Source organism: Artibeus jamaicensis, unplaced genomic scaffold, assembly GCF_021234435.1.
Source record: "Artibeus jamaicensis isolate MK-2021 breed Jamaican fruit bat unplaced genomic scaffold, CSHL_Jam_final contig_2259, whole genome shotgun sequence".
NCBI classification, from domain to species: Eukaryota; Metazoa; Chordata; class Mammalia; order Chiroptera; family Phyllostomidae; genus Artibeus; species Artibeus jamaicensis.
Genome location: NW_026521468.1, coordinates 8506078 through 8530194, shown reverse-complemented (window position 1 = coordinate 8530194; position 24117 = coordinate 8506078). Strand labels below are relative to the sequence as shown.

The following is a 24117-nucleotide window of genomic DNA, read 5'->3' as shown; positions in this document are numbered from 1 at the left end:
GGTGATGCCATGAAAAATGACTCCTACCCAGCCTACCTATCACGCTGCCTTTCTCAGCGCTGGGCCCTGGGTTCCTTGGCTGGTGAGTGAGGGAGGCATGGCTTTGAGGACCCTGCTGGGAGTTCTCCTTCATGGAGGAGGAAGGCTCCTCAAATGTTGTCAGAGAGGCACGCTGTTCTGCCTCCTGTGCGCCCCTAGGGAAGCCCCCAGAATAGCCACGGGGACCCTTGTTGGGAGGGGTCCTGAGGAATTGCCAGATGGGGGAGAGCCAGGCTCCTGAGCTGTTTGGTGGGGTGGGATCCCGAGGGGCCCTGTCCAGCCCTGGGACCTGTGCATGTCCCCATACTCCCGGCTGTGTCTCTGCTGGATGGGATGCGTTGAGGAGGCAGCCTGCCTGGAGTGCGAAGCTCCCAGCTGGAGGCATGGGGAGGCCAAGGTAGGGCCCCCAGCATGGGGGTCTGGAAATGCCTTCGCAGCCTCCCCGGAACCTCGCCAGTGGGCTCATCGGTGGGCAGGTCAGGAACCATACCACACAGACCGGGCCATGGAGGCCCCAGGCTGTGGTGGGGACGCCAGGCCTGACTTCTGGAGGCCTGAGTCCCTTGGGCCTCTCCGTTTCCCTGCCAATGGCACTCTGGCTGCTGGTGGACAGTGAGGGGCATTGGCCTTCCTTGACCTGCACTGGTCCGGCTAGAGATTGTGCGTGGGGTGTTGAGACACCCAGGTTCCTGGTGGCAGGGGAGGCAGCTTTCCAGTGTGATGTCCTTGCCGTCCACTTTGTCAGCTGGCAACCAGGGTCCCTGTGGCGGGTCCCTCTACACTGCTGCACTGACTCAGGAGGCCACCAGGGACCAGGCTGGCCATCAGCCCCGGGCCACTGAGTGCCCAGATGCCCCCTTGCAGGCTGGACCACAGAGCCACCCTTTCCTGGTCCCCACTGGGTCAAGGCCGCAGGGGCCTAGACCGTTAAAGCCCCTCATCCCCAATCGGTCTGTGGCATTAAAGACGAATTGCAATCAGCCGGGCTGTCATTTCTCCCTGATAAAACATCACTCTCATCGACCTCACTCACCGGTGCGCCGTTTGTCTGGCTTCAGCGTTTCACGTGCGGGCTCATTCGTCTCGATCAAAGTGTGGGCCTGCGCACTTAACCCCCGGGGCTCTGCAGCCTCCCGAGCGCATCCCACCCCTGGCCTGGGCCTTTCCGGGGGAGGGCAGGGGGTCATGCCGCCTGAGTTCAGGGGGGTCGGGGAGGCCTCTGGATGGAGAGAGGGAAAGGGAGAGGTGGGCTGGTGGGAAGGGACCCTTGAGGACGCACTGAATCCTGCTGCAGCCCCCACTTGCTGTGTCCCGATGGCCACCTGCCTCTGCTCACCCCCACCCGCCCACATGCCTGGGGCTGTCGGTGGGACCCCACCCCCTGCCCCCAGCCCAGCTTATGTACCGGTCTCCCACCCTGGGCCCTGAGGGCCTTTTTCTGGGTACCAGCTGTCTCCCCAGGGGCTTGGCCCCTCCAACTCTGACCCCGGAACTGCAGAGTGAGGGTCTCAGTCTGACCGCTGACCCTCTGCCTTGAGCCTTTGGTGCATGTGGCCTTGGTCCAGTAGACAGGGACACCCCGCCCCTACTCCACACAGGGGGTCATTGCCCTGGCCTCTGCCTCCCTCAGCTTCAGGATCAGGGCTCCTGGAGGGGTGTCAGCCCTAACCTGCCTGGCCCTACCCCCTCTCCGGCCTCAGAGCCTCCCTGTGACCTCCCTTTCCCATGCGCCTGTGCCCTGTGGGGGTGACCCTCCCACTTCCCCTGGGGGGTGTCCGTCCTGGCCACAGGGCCTAGTCCAGGCTGGACATCCGTCTCTCTCAGGTGGGACTTATAAGGCCACAGACCCTCGTCCTGGGGCAGCTTAAAGGCAAGGTCACTGCAAGCCCACTCTGGTCATCTGTCCCACCCAGCCCCAGGCCCTGAGGGCTTTGCTGGGCTATTGTGGGGGGTGGGGGTGGGTGGCAGGCCAGGGCCTGGCTCCGTTGGTCTGCTGAGACCCCTGCACCCTGGGACCTTCAGGGAGCCCCTGTGTGACAGAAACCCCACAGTGAGACGCAGTCAGGATTCCAGACCACGGAGAACCTGTACAATAGTTCATATATTTATTCTTAAGCAAGTTATCAATAAAAAATTTAATACTAAAATGCATTTACATAGAGTTTGCTGTTCATAAAACCTTTGTGTTTTTGTTTGTTTTTAGTGTTTACATTGAAAAAACCCACCCCTCTCTTAGTTTACACATTTACAACAGCCGAGCTTCTGCCGGGGTCGGGTGTCGCACGCACCGGACGCAGACGCAGCGGGGGCGGGGCGGAGGGTGCAGAACAGAACTTCTTGCTGGGGGGTGGGGGCTGGGAGAAGGGCGCAGGCCCTGCAGTACCGCGGCCCCACCCCGCCCCCTCGGGCAAAGAGCTCCGGCTCTGCCCGCCTTGCTAGGCCTGCCTCCTGCCTCCTGGGGCTCCTGCCTTGCCCTTCCGCCAGCTTCATCAGGCCTCCCGCCTGCCCGGCCGCCAGGAATGAAATATTGCACTCGTGCGGAGGCGAAGGGGGAGCGGGGTGGGGGAGGGGAGCTGGGGTGCAGGGGAACCCCTCCAGGTTCTTGCGCTTCCTGTAGAGACGCTGGGGGCAGGAGGAAGGGCCCTCCAGGCAGTGGGAGGGTTCCTTGTCAGAAAAAAAGGGGGCTCGAGAGGGGAGGGGTGGGGTGTCGGGTACCCGCCGACACCCCTTGTTTCCCAGGACCTTGGGCAATGTCTGTGGGTCACGGAAGAGCTCATCCTAAGGAGTGGCGGCTAACTTGGGGGGCTTCCCTGGGGCGCCTGGAGGGACACCTGGCCCTCAGTGCATGCTAGGATGAGGCCATCAGGCCGCAGGTCCGGCGGGCCCTGTCTGTCCCTCCTGGCTTCTGGAGAAGTGAGGAGATGACAGGTTCTGCAGGATGCCCAGCGGGCACTGGAACCCAGGGCGCTGGGCAGAGGGGTAACAGCTCCCGAAGGTGCTGCTTGTGCTCGGGGCTGGGGTGTTGGCCAGAGGGACCACTCCCGCTGCAAGAGCCCTGCTCGGGGCGTCAGCCCTGCCAGAGAGCTTTGGAGAAGGCCCAGGAAGGCCCCTCCTATTGACCCGGCTGGTCGTCTCCCCCGCTCTGAGCGATGGCCGGGCAGAGGGAGATCAGAAACAACTCGGACTGTTCCGGAAAGGAAATCGAAGCGTCACTTTTTCACACCAACACTTTGACGCCCTCGTTCATTTCTGAGGGAAGGTGCTCGTGGCTGCCGGAGCACTCCGGGCGGGGGTCCTGGCTTTCATTTGAGCTTCAGGAGCCCCCTCTGCCTGTGGAAGCCTCACTGGCCAGCCCCCCCACCCTGCCCACCTTCTCCCCAGAGATGGATTAAAATGAAACAAACTCGAGTGTAACTTCCACCTTCCACCCTTGATCCCCGAGACTGGCGGGAGCAGTGGGGGCCTCCCTGGTCCATCCTCAGGCCCGGCCCCTGCTGCCTCTGTGGCCACAGATGCCCTGTGGGAACTCAGCTAGGCTGAGGGCAACAGTGCACTTTCAAAGAAAACTCCCCAGAACAAAATCCCTGCACACACGCACACACACGCACCACACACGCATGCACATACACCCTCATCACACACGTGGGGGAAAAGAAATCTTTTTCCACTATTTTTTCCATAAAACTTCCCCAAAGAAATACACTATTTACACAGAGAAATAAATAGACGACACACCTGATTTCTGCTCTCCCTGGTGGGGGACAGTCGGAGGTACTGGGGAAAATATGGCTTGGATTCTAATCTCTCGTGGAGCGCTGATGGGGGAGCGGAGCGCCTGGGCGGGGCCCCGAGGGCACTGCGGCCACCGCGGCGGGCAGGGCCGGGTTCCGACGCCCGGGCGCTCTCTTTCCAGGGACAGTGACAAAAGCCTGGATCTCGCCTCAGTGGGTTTGCATATTTGCTCGCTCTCCCCTCTTCCCGCTCCGCAGGTGGGGCCGGTGCCGCTCCCCACCCGAGGTGCCTGGGGCGCCGCCGGGCAGGTGCAGGCTCAGCACAGGATGGGCACGCCATCGGCTGTCACCAGGCGCCCCGTGGCGGGGTCGTAGGTGCCCGCCAGGTAGTAGAGGTCCCGCCGGTCCTGGCGAGGGCGGCTCTGTGTCATGCGCTCATACTGCTCGCGCCCCACGACCTGGCACTTGTGGGAGATGGTCTGCACGTCGTTCTCATCCTCGTGACAGGACTGGTACAGGGCGTTCTGCGGGGCGAGGGCGGGGTTCGTGCGTCGGGGGGCGGCCTTGGCCTGGGAGCCCTGGGGGCTGCGGCTCTGCACAGAGGCCCTGGGACTGTGGTGGGAGCCTGGGCCCCGTGGGGAGGGTGCAGCCGGGGTGGGGGGACACTGTCTCCAAACGCCGGTTCTGCCCAGGGAGGCCCAAGGGGGCGCTGGGGCGTTTCTGGGGGCAGGCTGCGGGGTGGAACCTGCTGGGAGCTGTCTGCTGCTGTGGGGTGCAGCCCCCACAGGCTGAAACCACTGTTTCCCGGGGAACCGTGCGGGTGGGGCAGGGAGGGGCCTGCGCACCCTTGGGCCACGAGGTCTCAAGGTGTGGGGCGAGGGGGTGTTCACAGGTGACCGCCCCCCTTGTCCTGGCTGCTGCCCACACCGCCCCCCCCGCCCCCGGTGCCCCAGCCCCCACCTTCCCGTCACTGTGGCGCTTCCCCAGCTTGGTCTCCTCGGGGTGGTAGAACCACTTGACCTTCACCACCATGTTGCTGCCCCACGACTCCCACAGGCTCTCGATGCGGCCGATGTAGGGCAGGTTGGGGCGGCCGGCAGACAGGAAGACGGCGCAGTCCCCGACCCGCAGCGTCTCCTTGCCCCGGACGATGGCCTTGTAGAACAGCTTCCGGGCTTTCCCCTTCATGCCGCGCCTCTGCAGGGAGACAACGGAGGCTGGGTGTGGTGAGGGGGCCAGGGCCTCAGGACGGGCAGTGGCGGGACAGGCAGAGGAGAGGGAGTTTGGGGGACAGACGGTGTGTCTTATGTGTGGGCAGGTGGGCGTGGGCAGCTTCAAGGGCAAGTCAGGGTGGCCCTGCGGCTGGCTCCCCAGGGCGGGGCGGGGCCGGCCGCGCTGGGCTCTGTGCTGGACACCATCTCTGAGGGTGGGGGCCCAAACCCCGTGAGATGTGCACGGCAGCGCAGTTCCCAGGGCAAAGCTGTGGGCTGCAACGGGCCCACCACAGTGTGTTCACGGAGGAGCACGCGTGTGTCTGTGCAGCAGTGTCTGTGTGGCCCTGCCCAGCCCTGCGCGTGGTTTGTCCACCTGGAAAGGTGCTCGGGGAGACCCACAGGACCAAACATGGGGCGTGCACTGGGGCACCCCCATTTCCACAGTCAGACTGGCAGAGCCAGGGCTCTGGGGAGGGGCCACAGGGGGCACTGGCCTCTTGGGTCCAGGTGGGCGTTTTGTCCTTCCCCCGAGTGTCCCAGTTTTTTAGATGAACTCGCATAACCGCAACAGCAGAGCAGAGGGAGCCGTGAAGCAGGAGCGCGTGCCGCCTGCCCACGGGCCACCTACCTGCGTGGGGCTCCCTGACCACTTCCAGAGCTGCCGCGCGGGCAGGAGGGCAGAGATCTTTGGCCGGTTTTCCACGGACGGCAGCCGCTGCCTCCGCGAACCCTCTTTGGCTTTGGAGAAGCTCAGGGCCTCCTTGCGCTTGAGCTTGGACCTGCCGCTGCCGGGGCCCGTGCCCCCGCCCGCCACGGCGGCCCTGGACAGAAAGCAGCGCTGGGCGTGCGGGTGCGGGCCCCCGCCCTTGGAGCGCAGGGCCTCGGGCTGGGCCAGGAGGGCGGGCACGGGGCGGGCGAGGCAGGTCTGCAGCAGCAGGGCCGGGTCCTCGTCGTCCGAGCTGCAGGAGGAACCCTCGTCCGAGGAGCAGAGGCTGGAGGTGGACAGGGAGCCCGAGGACGAGGAGGTGGACGAGCCGGAGGACGAGGAGGACACGGACAGGCGGGCCAGGAAGCGGGGGGGCACGCTGGGGGCCAGCCCCGGCCCGTCCTCCTCCTCGTCCGAGTAGGAGCTGTGGCAGTCGCTGTCACAGGGCAGCGGGTACTCGGCCTGGCCCGCGAACTTGCGCAACGCCAGCCCCACGGGCAGGGGGTGGACGGGCGCCCGCCCCTTCCTGTCCTTGCCCAGGAGGGCCGGGTGCGCGAAGCTGGGGCTGGGCAGGGGCCGCCCCAGCTTGGGCCCAAGGTCCTTGTCACCCATGAGCAGCGCCTTGCAGTTCTTGTTCTTGGGGGAGGTCACGCCCTCGTGGTCCAGCTTGACCAGGAACTCGCCACCCGCCCGGCGCCGCCCGCCCTTTTCCACCTCGGCCCGCTCCGCCTTCCTGGCCCGCAGCAGCTTGTGGGCACCCCCGGGCAGGCCCGGCCCGGCCCCACCCACGAAGGGGGCGTAGGAGCTGGCCAGGCTGCTGAAGGAGGCGGCTCGGAGGCCGTCGCCGAACACGGGCGCCGCCACGCTGTGCACGGGGAACAGCGCCTCGCGGGCTCGCAGCCTCTTGGTGCCGCCGTTGGTCTGGAAGAGGTTCTGAAGCAGGCCTGGCCCCTTGCCGCCCGCTGTTGCCGCCACGGCTTTCCGCTTGGTCTGTGCCACCGCCGACCAGCTCAGCAGTGGGCTGCCCCGGCGGCCCAGGAAGTGGTCGGAGGCCCCCGTGGGGGGCTTCGCACCTGAGGTTAGGAGCTCTGCTTTGCCTGGTTGGGGGGGCAGGGAGAGATATGAGAGAGCTCCCTCCCCCCCGCCCCCCTGCCCCCCTGCAGCACCCCCGCCCAGTTCTGGCCAGTCCCTGAGTACCAGCTTTGTCTTTGCTGGTGGGCTTCCTCCCTGGGGCCTTGGAGACTTCGGGGCCTTCGTGCACCTTGGGGGACAGGCTGGGGGCAGCAGGCTCACTGGCCGGGGGGGCCTCGCAGGAAGCTCTCTTGGTCCTCCGGCAGCTGCCGGACACCAGCAGGGCCGGTGAGGGCTCTGTGCCTGCAGAGTGGACCGGCGGTCTCAGTGCTGGGCCCCGGGGTGGCCGCCCCCCTCGGCCCCTCCTCAGGAGCCTGCTGGACACAGAGGCGGCCCAGCCTGGCACCAGCCGTGGGGCCGACCCGGGCAGGCAGGGTCCCGGCTCACACTGGATCTTAAAGTCTGGAGGCAGCAGCCTGATGTTGGAGATGGCGATGTGGCCGGTGTCCCCGTCATCAAACTCCACCACCACGGAGTCCAGGTCCTCTTCCTCGTCACTGGAGTTGCCTGGGGACAGGGGGCCTGGCTGAGCACGCAGCCCCAGGCTCAGGGCCCGCGGTGCTCTCCCAGCAGCCAGAGGATGACAGGATGACAGGCGGGGGCAGCATCATGCCCACCCCCCACCCCCTGGCACCCACAGGAACTCGGGACCAGTTCCCCCACACGTGTGCACATGCACACCTGGCCACCCTGCCCCCACCACCCTGTCTGTCCCCCTGTGAGACCCCACAGGGGGTTGGAGCCCCATGCCCCCTACCCGGGGGGTCAGGATTCACCCCAGAGGAGCTGGGCCCATTGACCAGTCCACAACCTCTGGGACCAGGGCTCTGGCTCTCTTCCCCTGTAGGCCTCTGGACAGCCGGAACCCCTGCCCCCGCCCCCCGCGCCTTTCCCTGCTGACCAGGGAGCTTGTCTTCTGCCGCCTGGCCTGAGGGAGGGGCTGGCCGGCTCACGGGGGGGCCGTGGGCATGGCTTACCTCGGACCACATTGCCTGGATATAGGCAGCGGGACCTCTGGCTCCAGTAGGCGCAGACCCTTGTTCCGGGCGGGAGGAACCGGCTGGACTGGGGCCGGACGTCAAGAACCTGCAGGTGCAGCCAGGGCGGGGGCGTGAGCAGGCTTCGGGGAGGGCTGGGAGCAGCCAGCCAGCTCCTCGGGAGGGCCGGGCGGGGGTCCCCTCACCGCCTCCTGCAGCAGCTGCTCCAGTGAGTAGATCCGCTGCCGGTTGCCTCTCTCCCCGTCGATGACGATGCTGTAGCTGAGGGGCCGCGGACGGGGAGGTGTGAGAGGGGCCTGAGGGTCCACGGCCGTCGCCCCAGCCCCCCAGCCTCGGCCCCCACCCTGCCCGCAGCCCGGCCTCACATGTCGGGCGGCTGCAGGGTCCGGACACTCCCGGCGTACAGCAGGCTGTCTTCCTTGGGGATGAGCACGGGCAGGCCGTCCTGCAGGTCCTCCTTGTGGATGGTGCAGGAGCGTGCTGGGGGACAGGGCTGTCAGAGCCGCCGCCGCCGCCGCCCACCCACCGCCGCGGCCCCGCCCGCACTCAGCGCCCCTCCAGGCCGCTCTCACCCAGGGCAGCGCTCTGCTCAGAGCTCAGGGGACCACTAGCCTCTTCCTCCTCCTCCTCCTCCTCTTCAGAGAAGCTGCTGCTGTCATCAAACTCGAAGTCGTCCTCCACAGTGAAGCTCTCCAGCAGCCGGCTCACCGCCCGGCCCTTGCCCTGTGGGGCCGGAGGGGTCAGCTCCCTGGAGGGGGGGTCTGGGCACCCCCACTGGGTGCCAGGGGCGGGGTGAGGATGCTACCTGCTTGCTGACAGCCTTGCTGGCCTTCCTGCCCTTCCCCAGGACGGCCTTGGCGTTGCGGGGCGACAGGGTGATGGACAGGGTCCCGTTCTTCCGCTGCGGGGCAGTGGGAGGAGCTGTGACAGGCTGGCAGCAGCCCCCCCACCCGCGGCCAGCCCACGCCATCCCTGGGCTGACCCCGGTACAGGCCGTGGTGAACAGTGATGGAGACCCGGGACCCTGGAGGCCTCCCCCAGCCGGCACCTGCTCCACCGGCCCGAGACCCCCGGGGGGGGGGCCTGCTGATGGTGGGGGCGCCTGCCCGCACTCACCCGCAGCCCTGGCTGGAGCACCGTGCTCTTGCGTGTGGCCCTCTTGAGGCGCTCGCTGGCCAGCTGGCTGCCCTCCTCCCGGCAGGGCAAGGCCCGCGAGGAGCTGAAGAGGACGTCCCGGCTGGGGGTGGCCCCCGGCTCAGCGCGAAGGCTGCCTTTGGCCTTGCCCTGGGCCTTCTTCTTGCCTGGCACTCCAGGGGGCCTGCGCCCTGGCGCCCGCTCCAGCTTGGTGCCCACCTTGGCCTTTACTGTTCGCCTCTTGATCTTGACCTCGCTCTCTGGGCTGGACAGGCGGCAGGCCCCTGTGTGAGAGAGCCAGGACCACGGCAGGGATTCCAGCTTCTGGAGCCCCAGCACCAGGCCACCCCAGCCCCCCTCGCCACCCGGTTACCTAGCAAGCCCTGCCGCTCCTTCTTCTTCTTGGCCTTCTGGTTGGCTTCCATCTTGACCACGGAGGATGGCGAGGGCCCCAGCACCGCCCCACTGGCCCCAGCAGGCAGCGCCAGCCCGGGCTCCGCGGGGAGCACTTCTGTCCCCAAGTGGCCCTCACAGTTCTCACTGTCATAGCCACTGCCTAGGGGAAGGTGGGGGTCAAGATCAGGGGCGTCACAGCAGCACCGTTTGGGGCAGGGCCCGGGAAGCGGACCATGTATTACTGTGTGGACACACTGGGGGCGCTGTGAGTGGGGCCCTGTCACTGTCATGCCGGCGGCTGCTCCGGGGGGTAGGCACCTGGGCCACGTGTCCAGGTGAGGGTGGTGGACAGGGACGGGGAAGAGTGACATCTGAGCCTCCTCGCTTCCCTGCCTGCTTTCCTCTCTGATACCCAGGCTGTGGGGGTCAGGCCGTGCACGCTGGGGTCCCCCCAGGGCAGCCCTGCCCCTTTCTGCTCTTCTGCAGGTCACCTTCCCCTTCGGCCCCCCTCCCTTTGTTCCCCGTCAGGCAGGCCTGGCCGCTGGGGAGGAAGTGTCGGTTTTTCCAGGCCCCCGTTTCTGGACCTGTTTGCTGGGGCCCAGATAACCCTCCCGGTCAGCCTGGCCGGACACGGCAGAGAGAGAGGCCGGAGACCGGAGAAGAGCTATTTTTAGCCCTTTTCCGGGATGTCCTCTTCCTCCCCAGTCTGGGCGGGGGTGGGCCGGACAGCTGTAGGCGCTGCCCGAGGGAGGGGCCTCCTTCCACAGCCGGAGGGCCCAGCCGCGGAGGGGCCGAAGCCCAGGGGTCTTGGCGGCCCAGTAGACCCACTTGCCTGCCTCCGTGGCCTTGGCCGCGGCCACCTCGGCCAGGAGCTTGGGTGTCAGCTCCCTGCCACCGCCACTGTCACCCTCCGGCTGCAGGCGTCTGGCTGCTACGGACACCTTGGTGTTCTCGGCTCGGGACAGCTTCTTCCGGATGCGCCCCCCTGGGAACGGGCTGAGGCCAGCAGGCAGTCCCTTGCTCTTGACCTTTGGCTTCAACTGGGCGACCTTGTGGGTCACTGCGGACGCCAGCTCTCCCTGACTGCGGCTCTTCTTGCACCGGACCTTCTCCTGAGGACGGCAGGCGGCAGCTCTGCGCACTGGCCCCACCGACACTCCCGGCCCGATGGTGGCACGTGCCCTGCCCCATCCCCAACCGCACTGGGCTGGGGGGAGGGGCTCGGAAGGCCCAGGGGTCTGCAGGCGTCCTGGGCAGAGGGACCAGATTCCTTCTCTAGCGGGAGTGGGTGACGTGAGAAAATGCTCAGATGCAACTCTCACCCTTGCTTCCCGGGGCCCTGGAAGGGGGTGGGGCAGGGCTGTGGCCCCACCTGTGCATGCCCCCCTCACCCCGCATATGTGCCTGACGCTGTGGCCTGGGGGCTCTCACTCCCACAAAGCACCCATGACACCCCTGGGTGGGTGGGCGTCACAGCGCATGGGCAGCTGGAGCCGCCCTGCGAGTTCAGGGACCGCCCCTGCTGTGAGGGGCCGGACACTGGCTGGACCACGATGGGTTCACTCGAGCACGGGGTCCCAGCTGTGCATTGGATGGGGACCATTTGCGGCCTGCTGCCTTAAATCCCACACCCTGAGCCCCAGGTGTGTGTGTGTGGGGGGGGGACTCACCGCAGAGCCGGCCTGTAGGCCCATGTAGACCCCCTTCTCCAGTCGGTTCCGCTTGCTCACGGGCTCCTCGCCGTCCTGCAGCTCGGCACACAGCAGGCTCAGGCTGGGCCGCGCCCTGGGGGTGGGGGAGGGGGGGGTGGGCTTGGGCCAGATGTGGGCACACTGGGGCACCCCTCCAAGGGTGCAGCCCCCTGGCCCCTGTGAGGGCCCCACTTCTTTCCTAGCCAAGGCTCCTCCCTTAGGGCACAGACTACACAGCGGGCTGAGCCTGGGCTGAGCCCCTCCCACATCTGCCTTCCTGCCCGTCCCCTCTGCTTGCTGACTGGGCAGGTGGCCCAGTGCCCAGAAGCCAGGCTCCGTGGGCAGCGGGGCCACAGTGTGAGTGGGACCGTGGCCTTGGTCTTTCAACTGGGAAAGGGGGACCGTGCCTCTCAGCAAGGCTGAGGCCCCAGGTGAGTGCAAAGTCCAGCTGCCAGGCCCAGAGGCGCCAGGTGTGGCTCTGAGAACGGGCTGTCCTCCAGCTGCATGAAGGAGGGCGGCCATCAGGGAGACCTACACCCAGGCTTTACCTCCCGGCGCCCAGGGACCCCTGCTGCTGGTCTCAGGCCCCCGAGAGCTTCATCCTTTGCCCTCAGTTCTGGATCTCGAGGGGGAGGACCCTGCACCTTGCCACCCATGTCCCAGATGGGGCCTGGGAAGTTCGGCCGCCAAGCCTCAGTTTCCCTGAACCCCACACGTATGAGGCCAGCAGTGGCTGCCTGTCCTCTCCCAGATGGGGGGGGGGGTGCTGGGCCATTCACTGCCCCTCCCCCACCCATATGGTGGTAATTGAAATGTCACAGATGGGGGCTGAGGGTCCTGGCCTTGCATGGTTGGACTCTGCCTTTACCTTTCTGCCCAGAGAGCAGCCCAGGCGCGAGGCCGGCCTGCAGCCACACTGGTCCCCAGCACCCCAGCCGTCCCACTTCCCGCCTGGGCCCAAGCACCTACAGCTTGGCAGAGCCCACAGTGGGATGGAGAGTGGGCAGGAGGGAGCCCCGATTCTGGGGGAGGTAGGGCCCTGGACCTGGCTGCCCTCCCTCCCCTGAGGCTGCTACCTCCCCGCAGGGCCAGGCCCTGGCCTCCGGGCTCCGGGGAGAAGGTGGCGCCGTGTGGGCTCCAGGGCCGGCCCGTGCGGCTGGCGGCTCCGTGCCAGGCTGTTCGAGTGCTGTGCGGGGCGGCCTCCCCAGCAGGGCCCCTGGCCAGCAGCCCCCACAGTACTGGCTGGCCTTCAAAGAAGACCCCCGAGCCCCCTGCAGGGTGACACCTGGGCCGGGCGGAGGAGGGAGGGCTTGGGAGGCCCCCCAGCCATATGGTGCCCCTCCCGCCGGCAGCCGCCAAGGACTCCCCCTGCCCGTAACCTTCTCTGCATTTGCTAATGTTTTGTGACATAAAGCCCCGAGATTAATTTTTTGCCTCCGTCTTAATTGAAGGAACCATTTAGTGCCGATTTAACTATTATTACCAAATCACGAGGATTGATGCAGCGCGCCCATGCCCGCGCCAATCGCGTTTGGAGGAGCTCGGAGGATTTATGCAAATGGGCCTGCCGGGAGAGGCAATTTGTAGCCGAGAAGGACAATTATCCAGGCCGGGGAGTGCGGCAACGATCGTGCCGTGCGGGTAATGGATAATAACATCGCGCGGCAGCCGTGAGCAGTGCCGCAGCGTGACCGACGACTTTGTACCGCGCAGATAAAGAGGCTTTTACGCAAGGCCGCCTCGCATGCGGGGGGGGGGGGGTGGCCGGGCCGGGGCGCCAGTGGGCACCGCCGTGGCCAGGTGCGTGCAGCTGGCGTGGCCGTGCTCCAGGCCCGCTGTGGCTGCAAGAGGAAGGGAGCTCAGGGCAGGCCAAGGGTGGACAGTGGGCAGATGGAGGGGACTCTGTGCCGGGCTCTGTCCACTGCACATGGGTGGTCCAGAATTCGGGGGGGGGGGAGCTGTGGAGGGGAGCCTGCAGCCCCCAGACTCCGCCAGGTGCCCACCGGCCCGAGGGGCCCAGAGCACCCAGGACTCACTTGACTTTCTTGACATCGCCCCCAGGACGCAGCGCGGGCAGCAGGCTGGAGAATTTTCGCTTCCTCGGGCGGCCAGGCCCTCGCCTCGCTGGGCTCCGTGAGCTCTCGTCCCTCCTGGTGGCCACAGGAGGGGAGGTCAGGGGCTAGAGCCACACTGGCTCCCTGATGGGGTCGGGCAGCTGGGGGCACTGGCCTTCCTGAGACTTGGCCCTGGGAGCCCAGCCCTCACACGGAGGTCATGGCTGGACCAACGTCCCTGAGCTCTCTACCTCCCAGTCCCAGAGTCCTGCACACACCTGGGGATGTCCACCCCTGAGACAACTACGCCCACAAAGCCCCCTCCAGCCTCTGTCCCCACACTGGCCTCTGCTGGTCACTCTCCTGCCAGGAACCACCCCCACTTCCACCCTAGTTGGTTCCCGTGCTGGGGGAATGGCTCCCAGGTCCCAGCTTCCCGCCCAGCTCAGTGCGGCACGCCTGGGCTGACCCCTGACCACGGGGCAGCGGCCCGGGGCTGGGTGGCACGGATCCAGGCCCCCCGGGGTCCAGGCCGCCCCGCCCCGGCCTGGGCCATACTCGGGGTCGTGCCGGCGCTGCAGGCGGGCCAGCTCCCGCTGCTTCTCCTTGTACCGCCTCTGCAGCTCGGCCAGCCGCACACGCATCTCCACCTCCTGTGTGTCCAGCCGATCGATGGCGGCCTTCAGCGGGCACACCTGCGGGCAGGAGCAGGGCTGTGAGCCACCGGGGCCCCACGTGGGGCAGGTGGGTGGCCAGCCAGACGCTCAGAGGTCCCCTGGGGTCAGGGTAGTGGGCAGCGGGGCGGCCAGGGCCCTGCACTTACAGGCTTGCTCTTAGGGGTCCAGGTGTCCTTGCGCTGGAGGATCTGCATCCGGGGGGTGAGCGGGGGAGCCCTGCAGGGGTCGGCCGCAGAGGGCGGGGCGGAGGAGGCGGGGCCGTCCAGGCCTGCGGCCTCCACCAGGGACCAGGCCGAGGCCAGCGTGGCCAGGCGCTGCAGGTTGAAGGTCAGCACGTCCTCCTCCCCTGTGGGGAACGCCAGGGTGAGCTCGGGGGCGGGGAGGCGGGCCTACGCCACCCCTCCAAGAAAGAGGCTCCGGACGGCTCGCACGGCCCAGATGCCCCGGGGCTGCCTGGCACCCGAGGGGCGTGGGCCCTGAACAGCGGGGTACGCACCCAGCACCCACCTCGGTGGGACCAGGAGTGTGGGGGCAACGTCCCCCGTGGCTACCTCGGGTCAGGCCCGTTGGGATGGCACAAGGACAGGGCCCAGAGCCGTGCCTGTCACACTTGTAACGGAGGTGCCTGGGCCTTCGCGCCTGCTCCCGGGATTATGAAAACCTGGGGTGTCAGAGGGGGGCAGCCTCCCGCAGGGTCAGCACCCAGCCAGTGTCACTCGGGAGAGGCCAGAGTGGACATGCAGGACCCGAGGCAAGCACCAGGAGGGGCCAGAGGCAGAGACGAGGGCGGGCACACAGGCGGGCGGCCCCCAGGAGGAGCTGCAGCCGGGAGGGGCCGGGTGGCTGAGGCAGAGGTCTCGGCGGGAGAACACACGGCCAGCTCCGCCCTCAGGCAGAGCCTGGGAGCAGCGACACCCCCAACATGGGCACAGCTAACACCCCAAACTTGGCTTCTAATCCCATCCTCCGAGGAGAGGCCCTGGGCTCCTGGGAGAAGGGCTGACTTGGGGCAGCGGAGGTTCAGTGTGGGGCAGGGACACCAGACGTGTGGAGAACAGTGGGGACACACACAGGCCGGCCACAGGGCCGAACTGGGACAGTTTGCTTGTGAAATTAGAGTGACAGACAGATGGCCCCTGGTGGAGGAGGACAGGAACCAGGAGTCGCACGGACATGGGCAGATGAGTGAAACGCCCGCCCACAGGGGGGCAGGCCACCCCGCCGCTTCCAGTGGCCTCCCAGGAAGACACCTGCTCACTGCGAGGCGAGTGCCTGGCCACCGCTGTGGTGGCACCAGGACGGTGACCCACCCTCAGCCATGGAACAAGCTGGAAGCTCACACCTCTGGACATCTGCTCTGGGCCGAGGCCACGGGAGACCCTCCACCCAGAGATGACAGCTGGGTCCACAGTGCCCGGGAGTGGGGCGCTGGGGGGCGCTGCCCCACCCCCAGCAGCCAGGCAGCGATCTCTGCAAGCCAAGTTTTAGCTAAAAGTTCTGCAGGGTCCCCCTGTCTCCTGGGGAGCCCCTCTGCGCCCCTTCCCGACTCAGTCTTCCCTGAGGCCCCCTACTCCTTATGCTAAGCCTGCTGACACCCCACAGTTCCTGGGGTGAACCTGGGGGAGAGGGGTCCTCTCCGGCCTCCAAACGACACCCTACAGGGCTCTGTACTCTCTGGGGGCTGTGGGGACACAATGACAGGTATGCCCCGAGCCTGGGGTGGGGGCCTTCACCCCGTCCCTGGAGGGCCCTGGCAGGCTTCAGGTTCCGCAGACTCAGGCGATGGCAGAAGCCGGTGGTGGCTGGCAGGGCAGGGAAAACGGGGGGCTCGGCATGCTGGGAGAGGAGGTGTGGGGGGCAGTCGAAGGGGGCACTGGGCATCCTGGACTTGAGCCCTGGCCCTGGAGCGGACAGTCTGTGGGCTACCTCACCACTGCAGACTGGTGCCTCCTCACCCCCACTTCCTAGGCCCCCCACCTGGCCTTTCACCCACTGCTTTGTCCAGCCAGGGGGGCTTCAAGGGTCTTCTCTGAAGGGGACCCTTGAAGGGGAAGGGGCAGGAGGCCCCGCTGTCCCCCTGGGGTCCTTGGTCTCCGCCCACCCCACCCCGCCTTCTCCCACTTGCTCTCTGTGTGTCCTGCCAGAGGGTGGGGCTCGCCTCCTGGTTAATTCCAGCCCAGCGGTCACCGCGTGTGCAGGGAACAGCGTGGAGCCCAGGCCACTTAATTGGGACTGAGGGAGGGTGGGCGCACCGGGAGGGGCTGGGCCCGGAGGGGAAGATGGGCCGAGACCCAGCCTGGCCGCTGCAGCGCCCACCCTGGGACATGCGGTCTCCACGGGAGGGCTTATTCAGGGGGTGGGCGGGCTGGCCAGGCAGGTGTCCACACTCACTGGCTGCACTGACCAGTGGCCTCGCACCCTCTGGCCAGCCACACTCACCCTGGAGCCTGGGCCCTGCCCGTCAGGGGCTCGCCCCGTACTCTCCCTGCCACTGCCCCCATCTGGCGCCAAGGCGGGCCCCGTGCAGGGGACACGGGAGTGACACGTTTTACAGGAATGTCCGCTTTATCTCCGTGAGGCATGAAAGATCCAGGCGGCCGTTGGGGGGGCTGGGGAGCTTCTCGCTTTGGAGAGAGGAGCCAGCAAGCCAAGGACTTCGCTGGGCTCTTTCTGGAAATATCAACGCAGCGCACACCTGGCCCGGGGGCTCCCTGTGGGGCAGGAGGAGGGGCTTCTCCTGCTGTGGCACCCGGGTGGCAGGGAGGGCCATCTGCGGCTCCCTCAGACCCTGCGCCTCACTGCGGGACAGCACCAGCCCCCACCTGTGCCCTCGGGCTGCGGCAGCCGAGGGGCGCCCCGGAGCACCCCGTCCTGCAGGTGGCTCCACACGTGTCCGAGCCAGTGAGCAAGGCAGACGACCTGCTCAGGCCCTGGGAGGGAGCCGAGGAGGCCGAGGGCGGAGTTGGGGTTCGGAAGCCTGCAGAGGGGACGTGCACACGTCCCCCCTTTCTGGGCTGCGAGGCTTCAGTCCAGCCGCCTCACCCCCCACCCCTCCGTGGGCCTGGCATCCCCGTGTGTGAGGTGGGGACAAGCCGGAGCCTCCCCCAGGGTGTCACGAACACCCACAGCAACAGGGTGCTGCCTGGAGTCCTTCTGCTGCCACCAAGGGACCGGCTCCTGGGGACCAGTTGGCAGCCAGGGCTGGGGGTGACACGGGTGGACACTCGGCTTTCCAGCAGTGGGGGGCCACGGCTGACCCCGAGCCCGTGCTGGAAGGGCGAGCTCCTGGGGCCCCAGGGGGGCAGCGGCGGCGGCACTCACCTGGCAGGGCCGGCTCCCTCCTCTGTGGCTGGAAGTCCAGGTCGGCCAGCTCGCTGAGCAGGGCAATGCCGTGGGTCCCTGAGCTGGGGGGCGGGAGGGCTGTGCTGGGCAGCCCAGGGACGGCAGGGGGCTGAGGGTCCAGCAGGCTGACACCAGGCAAGTCCCCGAGGTTGATGGTGGCTGCCACCAGAGCATCCAGGCCCAGCAGCACCCTGGGCAGGTGGCTGTCGTCAGGAGTTAACCCCCAGTCCTCCTCCTCCTCCAGCTCCCCACCCTCAAACCTGGCCTCCTCCTCTGGCCCCACCTCGCCGGGGGCCTGCCATTTGCCCTGCTCGGCCTGGGCCGGGGTTCGGGGGCTCCCCGCTTGCTGCTCCAGGGCCTGGCCATCAGCCCCCGGTGAGGGCTCTTGCTCCCCTTCCTCCCCCCCCTCTCGAGTAGTCCTCTCCTCGTGGGCCCCTCCCTGAGTAGAATTAGCCAGGCCAGTGGCTTCGGGGCCCCCTCCCTGGAGGAGGGCCCCACATCGCAGTTCCTGTAGCCCCTCCAGTGGGCTGGGGTCTGCCGTCTTCTCCGGGGGGCCCTGCTCAGCAGGGCGGGGGATGGCAGCACGGTCCTGGGGGGCCTCCCTGGCCCCTGAGGGCAGCCCAGGCTCCTCCAGGCTCTGGGGGCTTCCGCGGGGGGGCTCCCCGGGCACAGGCGTCCTTGCTGGCTCAGGCCGGGCCCTGAGGGCAGGGGTTTGCATAGTTCTGGGGTCCGAGAGGTCAGGTGAGTGCACGTTGGGGGACAGGGAGAAGCAGCCCGAGCTGGCCGCAGGGCACGTGTGTCCAAGAGGCAGATCTGCAAACAAAAAGGGGGTGTCAGGGGAGCAGCTGCGGCCCGGGGGGCCCTGACACGGATGGGGCGAGGCTGGCCCCAAACCCCTCAGACCCGCACCGGGAAGGAGGGGCTCCGGCCAGCCCTCTGCCTGCACACGGGTGAGGCAGAAACTGGGCGCGTTATGTTGGGGGACAGCAGGAAAGCTCCGCGTGCAGGAGGGCTGTGAGCCCTGCCTCCTGCTGTGCCCTCGGGGACCATCTCTGGTGTAGCACGGGGTGGCTAACTCCCCAGAAAAGGGAGGAGAAACTTGAATCAGGGGCTCCCTTGAATCAGAACAAGCCAGCAGCCCATCGGAGGCATTATGCCCCATTAACTGCAATAAAACAAAGGAGGGGAAGAAGCCTAAAAACCCCAACAACCTCTGCTGGCTCAGTCTCCTTATTGTGCAGGTGGGACAGCCTTTATGTCCGACACGGGTTCCCAGTGTAGACTCGCAGCCTGATTCAGGGAGAATGATGTAGCCGCCGGCGGCAGGCCGGGCCAGAGCCCCCCGTGCAGGCCCCCTCCTCACCTCAGGACCAGGTGGGCGGCATCTTTGGCCCGACGGCTGAGGACAAGCTCTCGGGCCCAGCTCAAGGCTGGGACAGGGCCTGTGGCTGCGGCCCTGTGGTCCTGCCACTGTCCACCTCGGGCCAGACACTTGTTCATTCCCAGGGCCCAGTGCTGGCCAGTTGGGCCTGACCCTTGTCCCGTCCCATTTGCCACAGGCTTTAAAGAGACGGTGGGGACCCTGAGTGCTCTTTCAGTGGGTCACTCAGGACTGTGGGAAGGGAGGAAGAGAGAGAGCAGGGGACAGACAGCATTACCCCAGGCCCTCCCAGGGGGCAGGGTGGGAAAGGGCACCTCCGCAGCCGCCAAACCAGGCAGCACCCCAGTTCAGCTCTGCCCACCCAGAAGAGGTTCAAGGCCTCACCTGGTTCCAGCGTGCTGAGGTGGGCCCCGGCCCGCCGGCCCTCTCCGCCCCTGTCCTCAGTGCTGGGCAGCTGGGAGCCGGGCCCAGGGCTACTGGCGAGGCAGCCGGATAAAGTGCACGGGGCGGCGGGACCCGGCGGCGGCGGTGTGGGGCAGCTGATGGGGGGCTTCTGGGTGGGAGAGTGGCAGCAGGGTGACGGCTTGGCGGGGCCTGCGGTGGTGGGCGAGGGGGTGCCCTTGGCCATGGGGGTTAAGGCAATTGGCTTGTGGGTGGACTTCAGGGCCTTCTCCTGGGCGGACTCCTGCGGCTCCAGGGGCTGGTCCTCGGGCTTCCGCTGCCGGGTGGGGGAGAGGCTCAGCCCGGCTCGGCCCCTGTGCAGGGCGTTAGGTGGGGGATCGTGCGGGGACTCCGGGCTGGGCCAGGCCACAGCAGGGAGGGAGTAGAGCCCTGGGTCCCCACCAAGCAGGCCCCGGGCTGGTACCTGGAACTGGGGGGCCCGCTGCTGCTGCTGCTGCGGCGGCGGCGGCGGCGGCGGCTGGTGCTGAGGTTGGTGCTGAGGTTGGTGCTGAGGTTGGTGCTGCAGGGCGTAGAGTTCCTGCTGTCGCAGGAACTGGGACCGCGAGTACATGGGGAGCTGGCCCGGGTGCTGCATGTGGGAGGCGGGGCCCCGGCCCCCGTACATGGGGGGCCACAGCGAGGCCTGGTCCATGACTTCAGCTGCGGGCAGGGCCAGAGAAGCCCTCAGCCCCAGCAGGCACAGGGCACCAGCTGCGGCCCCAGCCGCCCCGGCTGGCCCTCTGCACCCCGCGAGCTCGCCCGCCTCCCTGCTTCCTCCTTGCCCCAACCCCCGAAGGGGCTGCTCCAGACACCCCCCCCCAAGCAAATAGCCTGGCCCAGCAAGCCCTTACCAAGCGAGTGGGGGGCAGTGTGGGGCGCAGGCTCTGAGGGCAGGATGACCAGCTGTGTGGGAGCGTCCTGGGAGAGCGGGAAGACCGAGGGCACGGAGCCGGGCACAGAGGCGGGGAAGCCGGGGGGCAGGTTCTGGTGCAGGGCGGGGTGCCCGAGGCCTGGGGGTACGAGGCACAGCGGTGAGGCGGCGTGGGGCAGGAAGCAAGCACGCCGTCGGGGCTGGGGCTGGGGCTCCGCGGCCTCTCACACCAGGCCAAGGGTGTGAGCTCTGGGCCAGCCCTGCCCGCCAAGTCCCTGCTGCCCTCCGAACACTGACCGTAGGAATGTCCCCCCATCCACAAGGAGGGGCTGCGGGTGCGGGGCAGCCACGGGGGGTGAGCAGAATGGGGGTGGGGGGCCGGGTCGCCGCCCAGTTGGCTGCTCTGCAGGGAGGAGCCGCCAGCAATCATGAGGTGAGGGGCCAGGTCTCGGGGGCAGCCGCCCGACGGGTGCATCCGTGTGAATTCCACGAGGTCCTTGTTGTCCCTGTACGTCACAGGGTGGGAAGGGGCTCAGGATAGCGGCTGGGCACCCATTCTGCTCCCCCACCGACCCTGTGGCCATCAGCCTCGGAGGGAGCCAGGAGTGGGCCTCGGGGAGAGCCGGGGCTCGACATCAGGGCTCCACCACAGCAGGGGCAGAAACCCCAGCCCGGCCAGGGACAGGTGCACAGCCCAGTCCCCCAGCCCACAGGGCACCCCGCTGGACCCTGGCCACAGGAGCGAGAAGGCGTGGCCCGCCCCCACTGCCGGCCCGCCTGGCTCTTACTGCAGCCGCAGCTCCCGGCCGGCCAGCCCCCGGCGGTCCTCACACAGGCGCGCCCGCTCCTCCTCGTCCTCCAAGTCCAGCGTGTGGGTGGGGCGGGGCCCACCGCCAGCTGCACGGGGCGGAAGTGGCAGAAGGGACAGGGTTGGGGAGGTTGGGCTGGGGGTCGACCAGGCACTGCTGGCCTCCAGGGGCTGTGGGGGATGGGGAGGAAAGCCTTGGGCTTGGGGGGGCGGGGCAGTCAGGACCGAAGATGTGGGGGTGCGGCACTCCCCAGGCCTCTCTCCCAGGGTGGGGCCGTACCTTTGAAGGCAGGAGCTGCCCTGCCTGGCCGCCCGGTGTTGGTGCCGTAGACCGTCTCTGGCCGGCTCACCGTGTCCTTCTGCCGTGCCAAGGCCACCGCGATTCCCACAGGGGGCTGCCGCACCTCTCCATCGCCGTGCGGGACCTCGTGCTCCCGGCTCCGGGCGCAGTCCGGCCTCTCCACCTCACCAGGGGCCTGGCTGGAGGCCTTGGCAGCTGAGCACTTCACATCCTGCTGGGCACAGCTGGCCTTGAGGCCACCACCCAGGCCTACGAAGGGTGCCTTCTGGCCGACAACCAGGGCCTGGTTGCTGTACTTGAGTAGGTTCTTCATGGCTGAAACCTCGTCGGGCGGGGCGGGCAGGTCCTGGGGCAGGAGGCCCGCCTGCTGGAGGCCACTGCCGAAGGGGTCCAGGTAGGCGCTGCCCTTGTGCTCCTCCCCGATGGCCGTGGCGGCGCCCTGGCCCGACTGGACGCTCCACGGGGGCAGCTGGGGCCCGCCGTAGCCCAGAGACGCCAGCTCCAGGGACTTGCGTTTGGACTCGGCCCCACCGCCCCCTGGCTCCATCTCCGGGACCACCAAGTGTTGCTGGTGCCGGATCCGGGCCACCTTCTGGGCCCCAGGGGGGCCCGTGGGCACCTCCTTGCCAGTGGTCTTCTCTAGAGTGCAGCAGGCCTGGGCGACCTTACCCCCCAGAACGTCCTGGTGACTTGGCCGGGGACAGTCCTGGGCGGGGGCGGGCAACTCAAAGTAGTTGCTTTTGTCCAGGCCCCCAGTGGGGAGCCCGGGGAAGGGGGCCTCCGGGCCTGTGCTGCGGAGATACTCCAGGCCCTTTAGCCTGGGGTTGAGGGCCGCCTCAAAGCCCCCTGGCCGCCGCTCGCCCTTGCCCTCCGCCTTCAGGTGGGCATAGGAGACCCCGTAGGGTGCGGCATGGTCAGGCACCAAGGCCCCGTCCGGGTGCCGGTCTTTGCCCTCACCTGCCACAGCACAGGTCTCGGCCCCTTGGAAGGAGCGGCTCTTGTCGGCCAGGTGTCCCACGGAAGGCACGAAGGTGGGCCCGCTGGCCTTCAGGCCCCGGGGCACTTTGTCCTGCAGTGGGCAGAGCCCTTCGGGGCCGGCGTGCAGCTGCAGGCAGGGGAAGGAGCTGGCGGCCGTGCTGAGGGGCGGGGGCGGCCCGGCGTAGGACCCCGGGTGCTGCAGCACCTGCCGCCTCTCTAGGCACTCGCCGAAGGCCGGCCCGGGCTCCGCGGGCCCCGCCGCCTCCTTGGGGCAGCGTCCCGAGGCCACCATGCCCACGCCGGGTCGCACCAGCACGCCGCCCGCACAGCTGGCCAGCGTGGCTTTGCCCATCTCGCCGTTGAGCACCTTGGTGTTGAGGAGGCAGGAGGCGAGGTGCTTGGGGCGGCCCTCGCAGGAGCCCCTGGGGGCGGCGCTCTCCTTGCAGGGGCCCTCGGCAGGCAGGGGCAGCACCAGCTTGTGCCGCTCTTTGCCTCCGTCCTCCTCCGCCGCCGGCCGCTCCTTGCCCTCCGCAGCCTTGCCGGCCTTCTCCTTGCCCAGCTCTTTGCCCGTGAGGAAGCGGTCAAACTCCTTGGTGCCCTTCTGCAGCGTGGCAGCCTCGCCCCGGTCACGGCTGCAGGAGCCGATGGGGTGGCTGGGGGCGGCCCGGGCCACGCCCGGGAAGCTGTGGTTGGTGGGCAGCAGCGTGGGCTGGGGGGGCAGGTTGCGCAGGTAGAAGTTATCTGCGTGCCAGGGGGAGCCGAGGTCAGCGGGCGGCCGGGCTGCAGAGCTCGAACCGCTCCCACCCCGCGTCGGCCGGCAGCGGCCCAGGGTTACTGTCCGAACTAGGCTTAAAACGATAAAATGGACGTAACCTAGAATGGACCCCTTGAACCACTTTTAAGTGGGAAGTTCAGAGCGTTAAGCACCCTTGCCCTGGGGCGGCGCTCGCCCCCCGCCTGTCTCCAGAACTTGTTTGTCCCCCGCAGCCCTCTGACCCCGCCACGCACTGACTCCCAACCCTCGGGAAGGTTCTCACTCACGTTCAGACCCCGGGAGAGGAGCGGCGAAGGTGCTGATCCCCCCACACCCGGACACCTACCCAGCGGGAGCAGACAGGGCCCATGGGTGGGGTCTGGGGAGACAGGCAAAGCTGGAGACCAGGAAGCTGGTCCGGCGTTTTTTTTGCATTTGTTTCTCGTTCCCGTTTAGCCCTTCACACGCCCCCTCCCCTCAGCCCAGGTCTGCAGACGGTCATCAGGGCCCTAAAACCGCGGAGGCCGGGGCCGTGCATGTGGCAGGCGGCATGGGGCTGTGTGAGGGCCACTGCAGGAGGGACTGTGTCCCGGGGACGACGGCCAAGGGCTCCTGTAAGTGCCCACACCCCGGAGGGAGTGAGGCCTGGGGAGACAGGTGCCTGAAACTGGGCTTGGCGTGGGGACCCGCTTACCCACCTCCTGAACCCTCTGCAAGGCCCTTGCCCCCTCATCGCCACAGTGGGTGTCTCAGGAAGGGGGACAGGAGGAAGGTCCCGGTTGGCTGTCCCTACCCCTGGCCCACTATCGGCTTTCAACGTCCCCGCAGCTCCTGGACCATCCACTCTGGTGGGTGGTGGGTGGTGGGTGCACCCCCCTCCCTGCTCCCGGTGCCTGCGGTCCGGCCTGAGCCCTTGGCCTGGGGCGATGCTTTCTGCCCAGGTCTTGCTATCTTCATGGGGCTCCAGCTAGCCCTGGGGATACCCAGTGCTCCCCAAGCTGGGGCTAGGTTACCACCTCTGGGGACCCCCCGCTCTGTACCCAGCTGGGGCGGTGGACAGGCAGCACGCATGGCCTGGAGCCCCGGGACAGAGACGGAGCAGAGGAGGGGGAACCAAAAAACATTTGGAACTTGTAAAACTGTCCTCAGTTGTGTAAATTCCCTGTCAGTTTCCTGCTAATTAAAACAAGGGCAGCCTAGGCGGAACCTAATTAGCCAGGTTTCCAAAACCCAAGCGTCCCTGGCTGGGGCTCCACCCCACCACGCTGAAAGCGGAGAGGCCGCCAGGGCCCACTGCCCAGAGGGGTCCCTGGCTCTGGGGCCGGGGCCACCTGTTCGCCCCTGACAGACGCTGTCAAAACAGCTGCACTCGCCAGCTGAGGCGGGTGTCTGGGGGCCAGCTCTCCATCTGAGGGGCTGTACTCTGGGCAGCAGAGCACGCAGCGTCTGCCCGCCCCCTGGCTGGGGCAG

At 67.7% G+C, this 24117-nt stretch overlaps 1 protein-coding gene across 3 annotated transcripts in view; it reads right to left on the bottom strand.

Moving 5' to 3' along the window:
* Positions 1 to 2143: 2143 nt before the first annotated feature.
* BAHCC1 (BAH domain and coiled-coil containing 1) overlaps positions 2144 to 24117 on the bottom strand; it is a 54833-nt gene continuing 32859 nt past the window's right edge. For all 3 annotated transcript variants that reach the window (XM_053660599.1, XM_053660601.1, XM_053660603.1), the window contains exons 5-28: positions 20895 to 22634; positions 20595 to 20703; positions 20104 to 20312; positions 19787 to 19945; positions 19360 to 19595; positions 18879 to 19212; positions 17093 to 17926; positions 13918 to 14117; positions 13653 to 13789; positions 13077 to 13190; positions 11020 to 11134; positions 10178 to 10461; positions 9327 to 9505; positions 8936 to 9237; positions 8625 to 8720; positions 8392 to 8542; positions 8185 to 8299; positions 8005 to 8080; positions 7799 to 7907; positions 7209 to 7328; positions 6888 to 7064; positions 5613 to 6787; positions 4731 to 4967; positions 2144 to 4294 (exon numbers count right to left, since the gene is read on the bottom strand). In XM_053660599.1, the coding sequence (XP_053516574.1) occupies positions 4088 to 4294; positions 4731 to 4967; positions 5613 to 6787; positions 6888 to 7064; positions 7209 to 7328; positions 7799 to 7907; positions 8005 to 8080; positions 8185 to 8299; positions 8392 to 8542; positions 8625 to 8720; positions 8936 to 9237; positions 9327 to 9505; positions 10178 to 10461; positions 11020 to 11134; positions 13077 to 13190; positions 13653 to 13789; positions 13918 to 14117; positions 17093 to 17926; positions 18879 to 19212; positions 19360 to 19595; positions 19787 to 19945; positions 20104 to 20312; positions 20595 to 20703; positions 20895 to 22634 (7415 nt within the window). In that variant the 3' untranslated portion in view covers positions 2144 to 4087. The remainder of the gene's footprint in view (positions 4295 to 4730; positions 4968 to 5612; positions 6788 to 6887; positions 7065 to 7208; positions 7329 to 7798; positions 7908 to 8004; positions 8081 to 8184; positions 8300 to 8391; positions 8543 to 8624; positions 8721 to 8935; positions 9238 to 9326; positions 9506 to 10177; positions 10462 to 11019; positions 11135 to 13076; positions 13191 to 13652; positions 13790 to 13917; positions 14118 to 17092; positions 17927 to 18878; positions 19213 to 19359; positions 19596 to 19786; positions 19946 to 20103; positions 20313 to 20594; positions 20704 to 20894; positions 22635 to 24117) is intronic.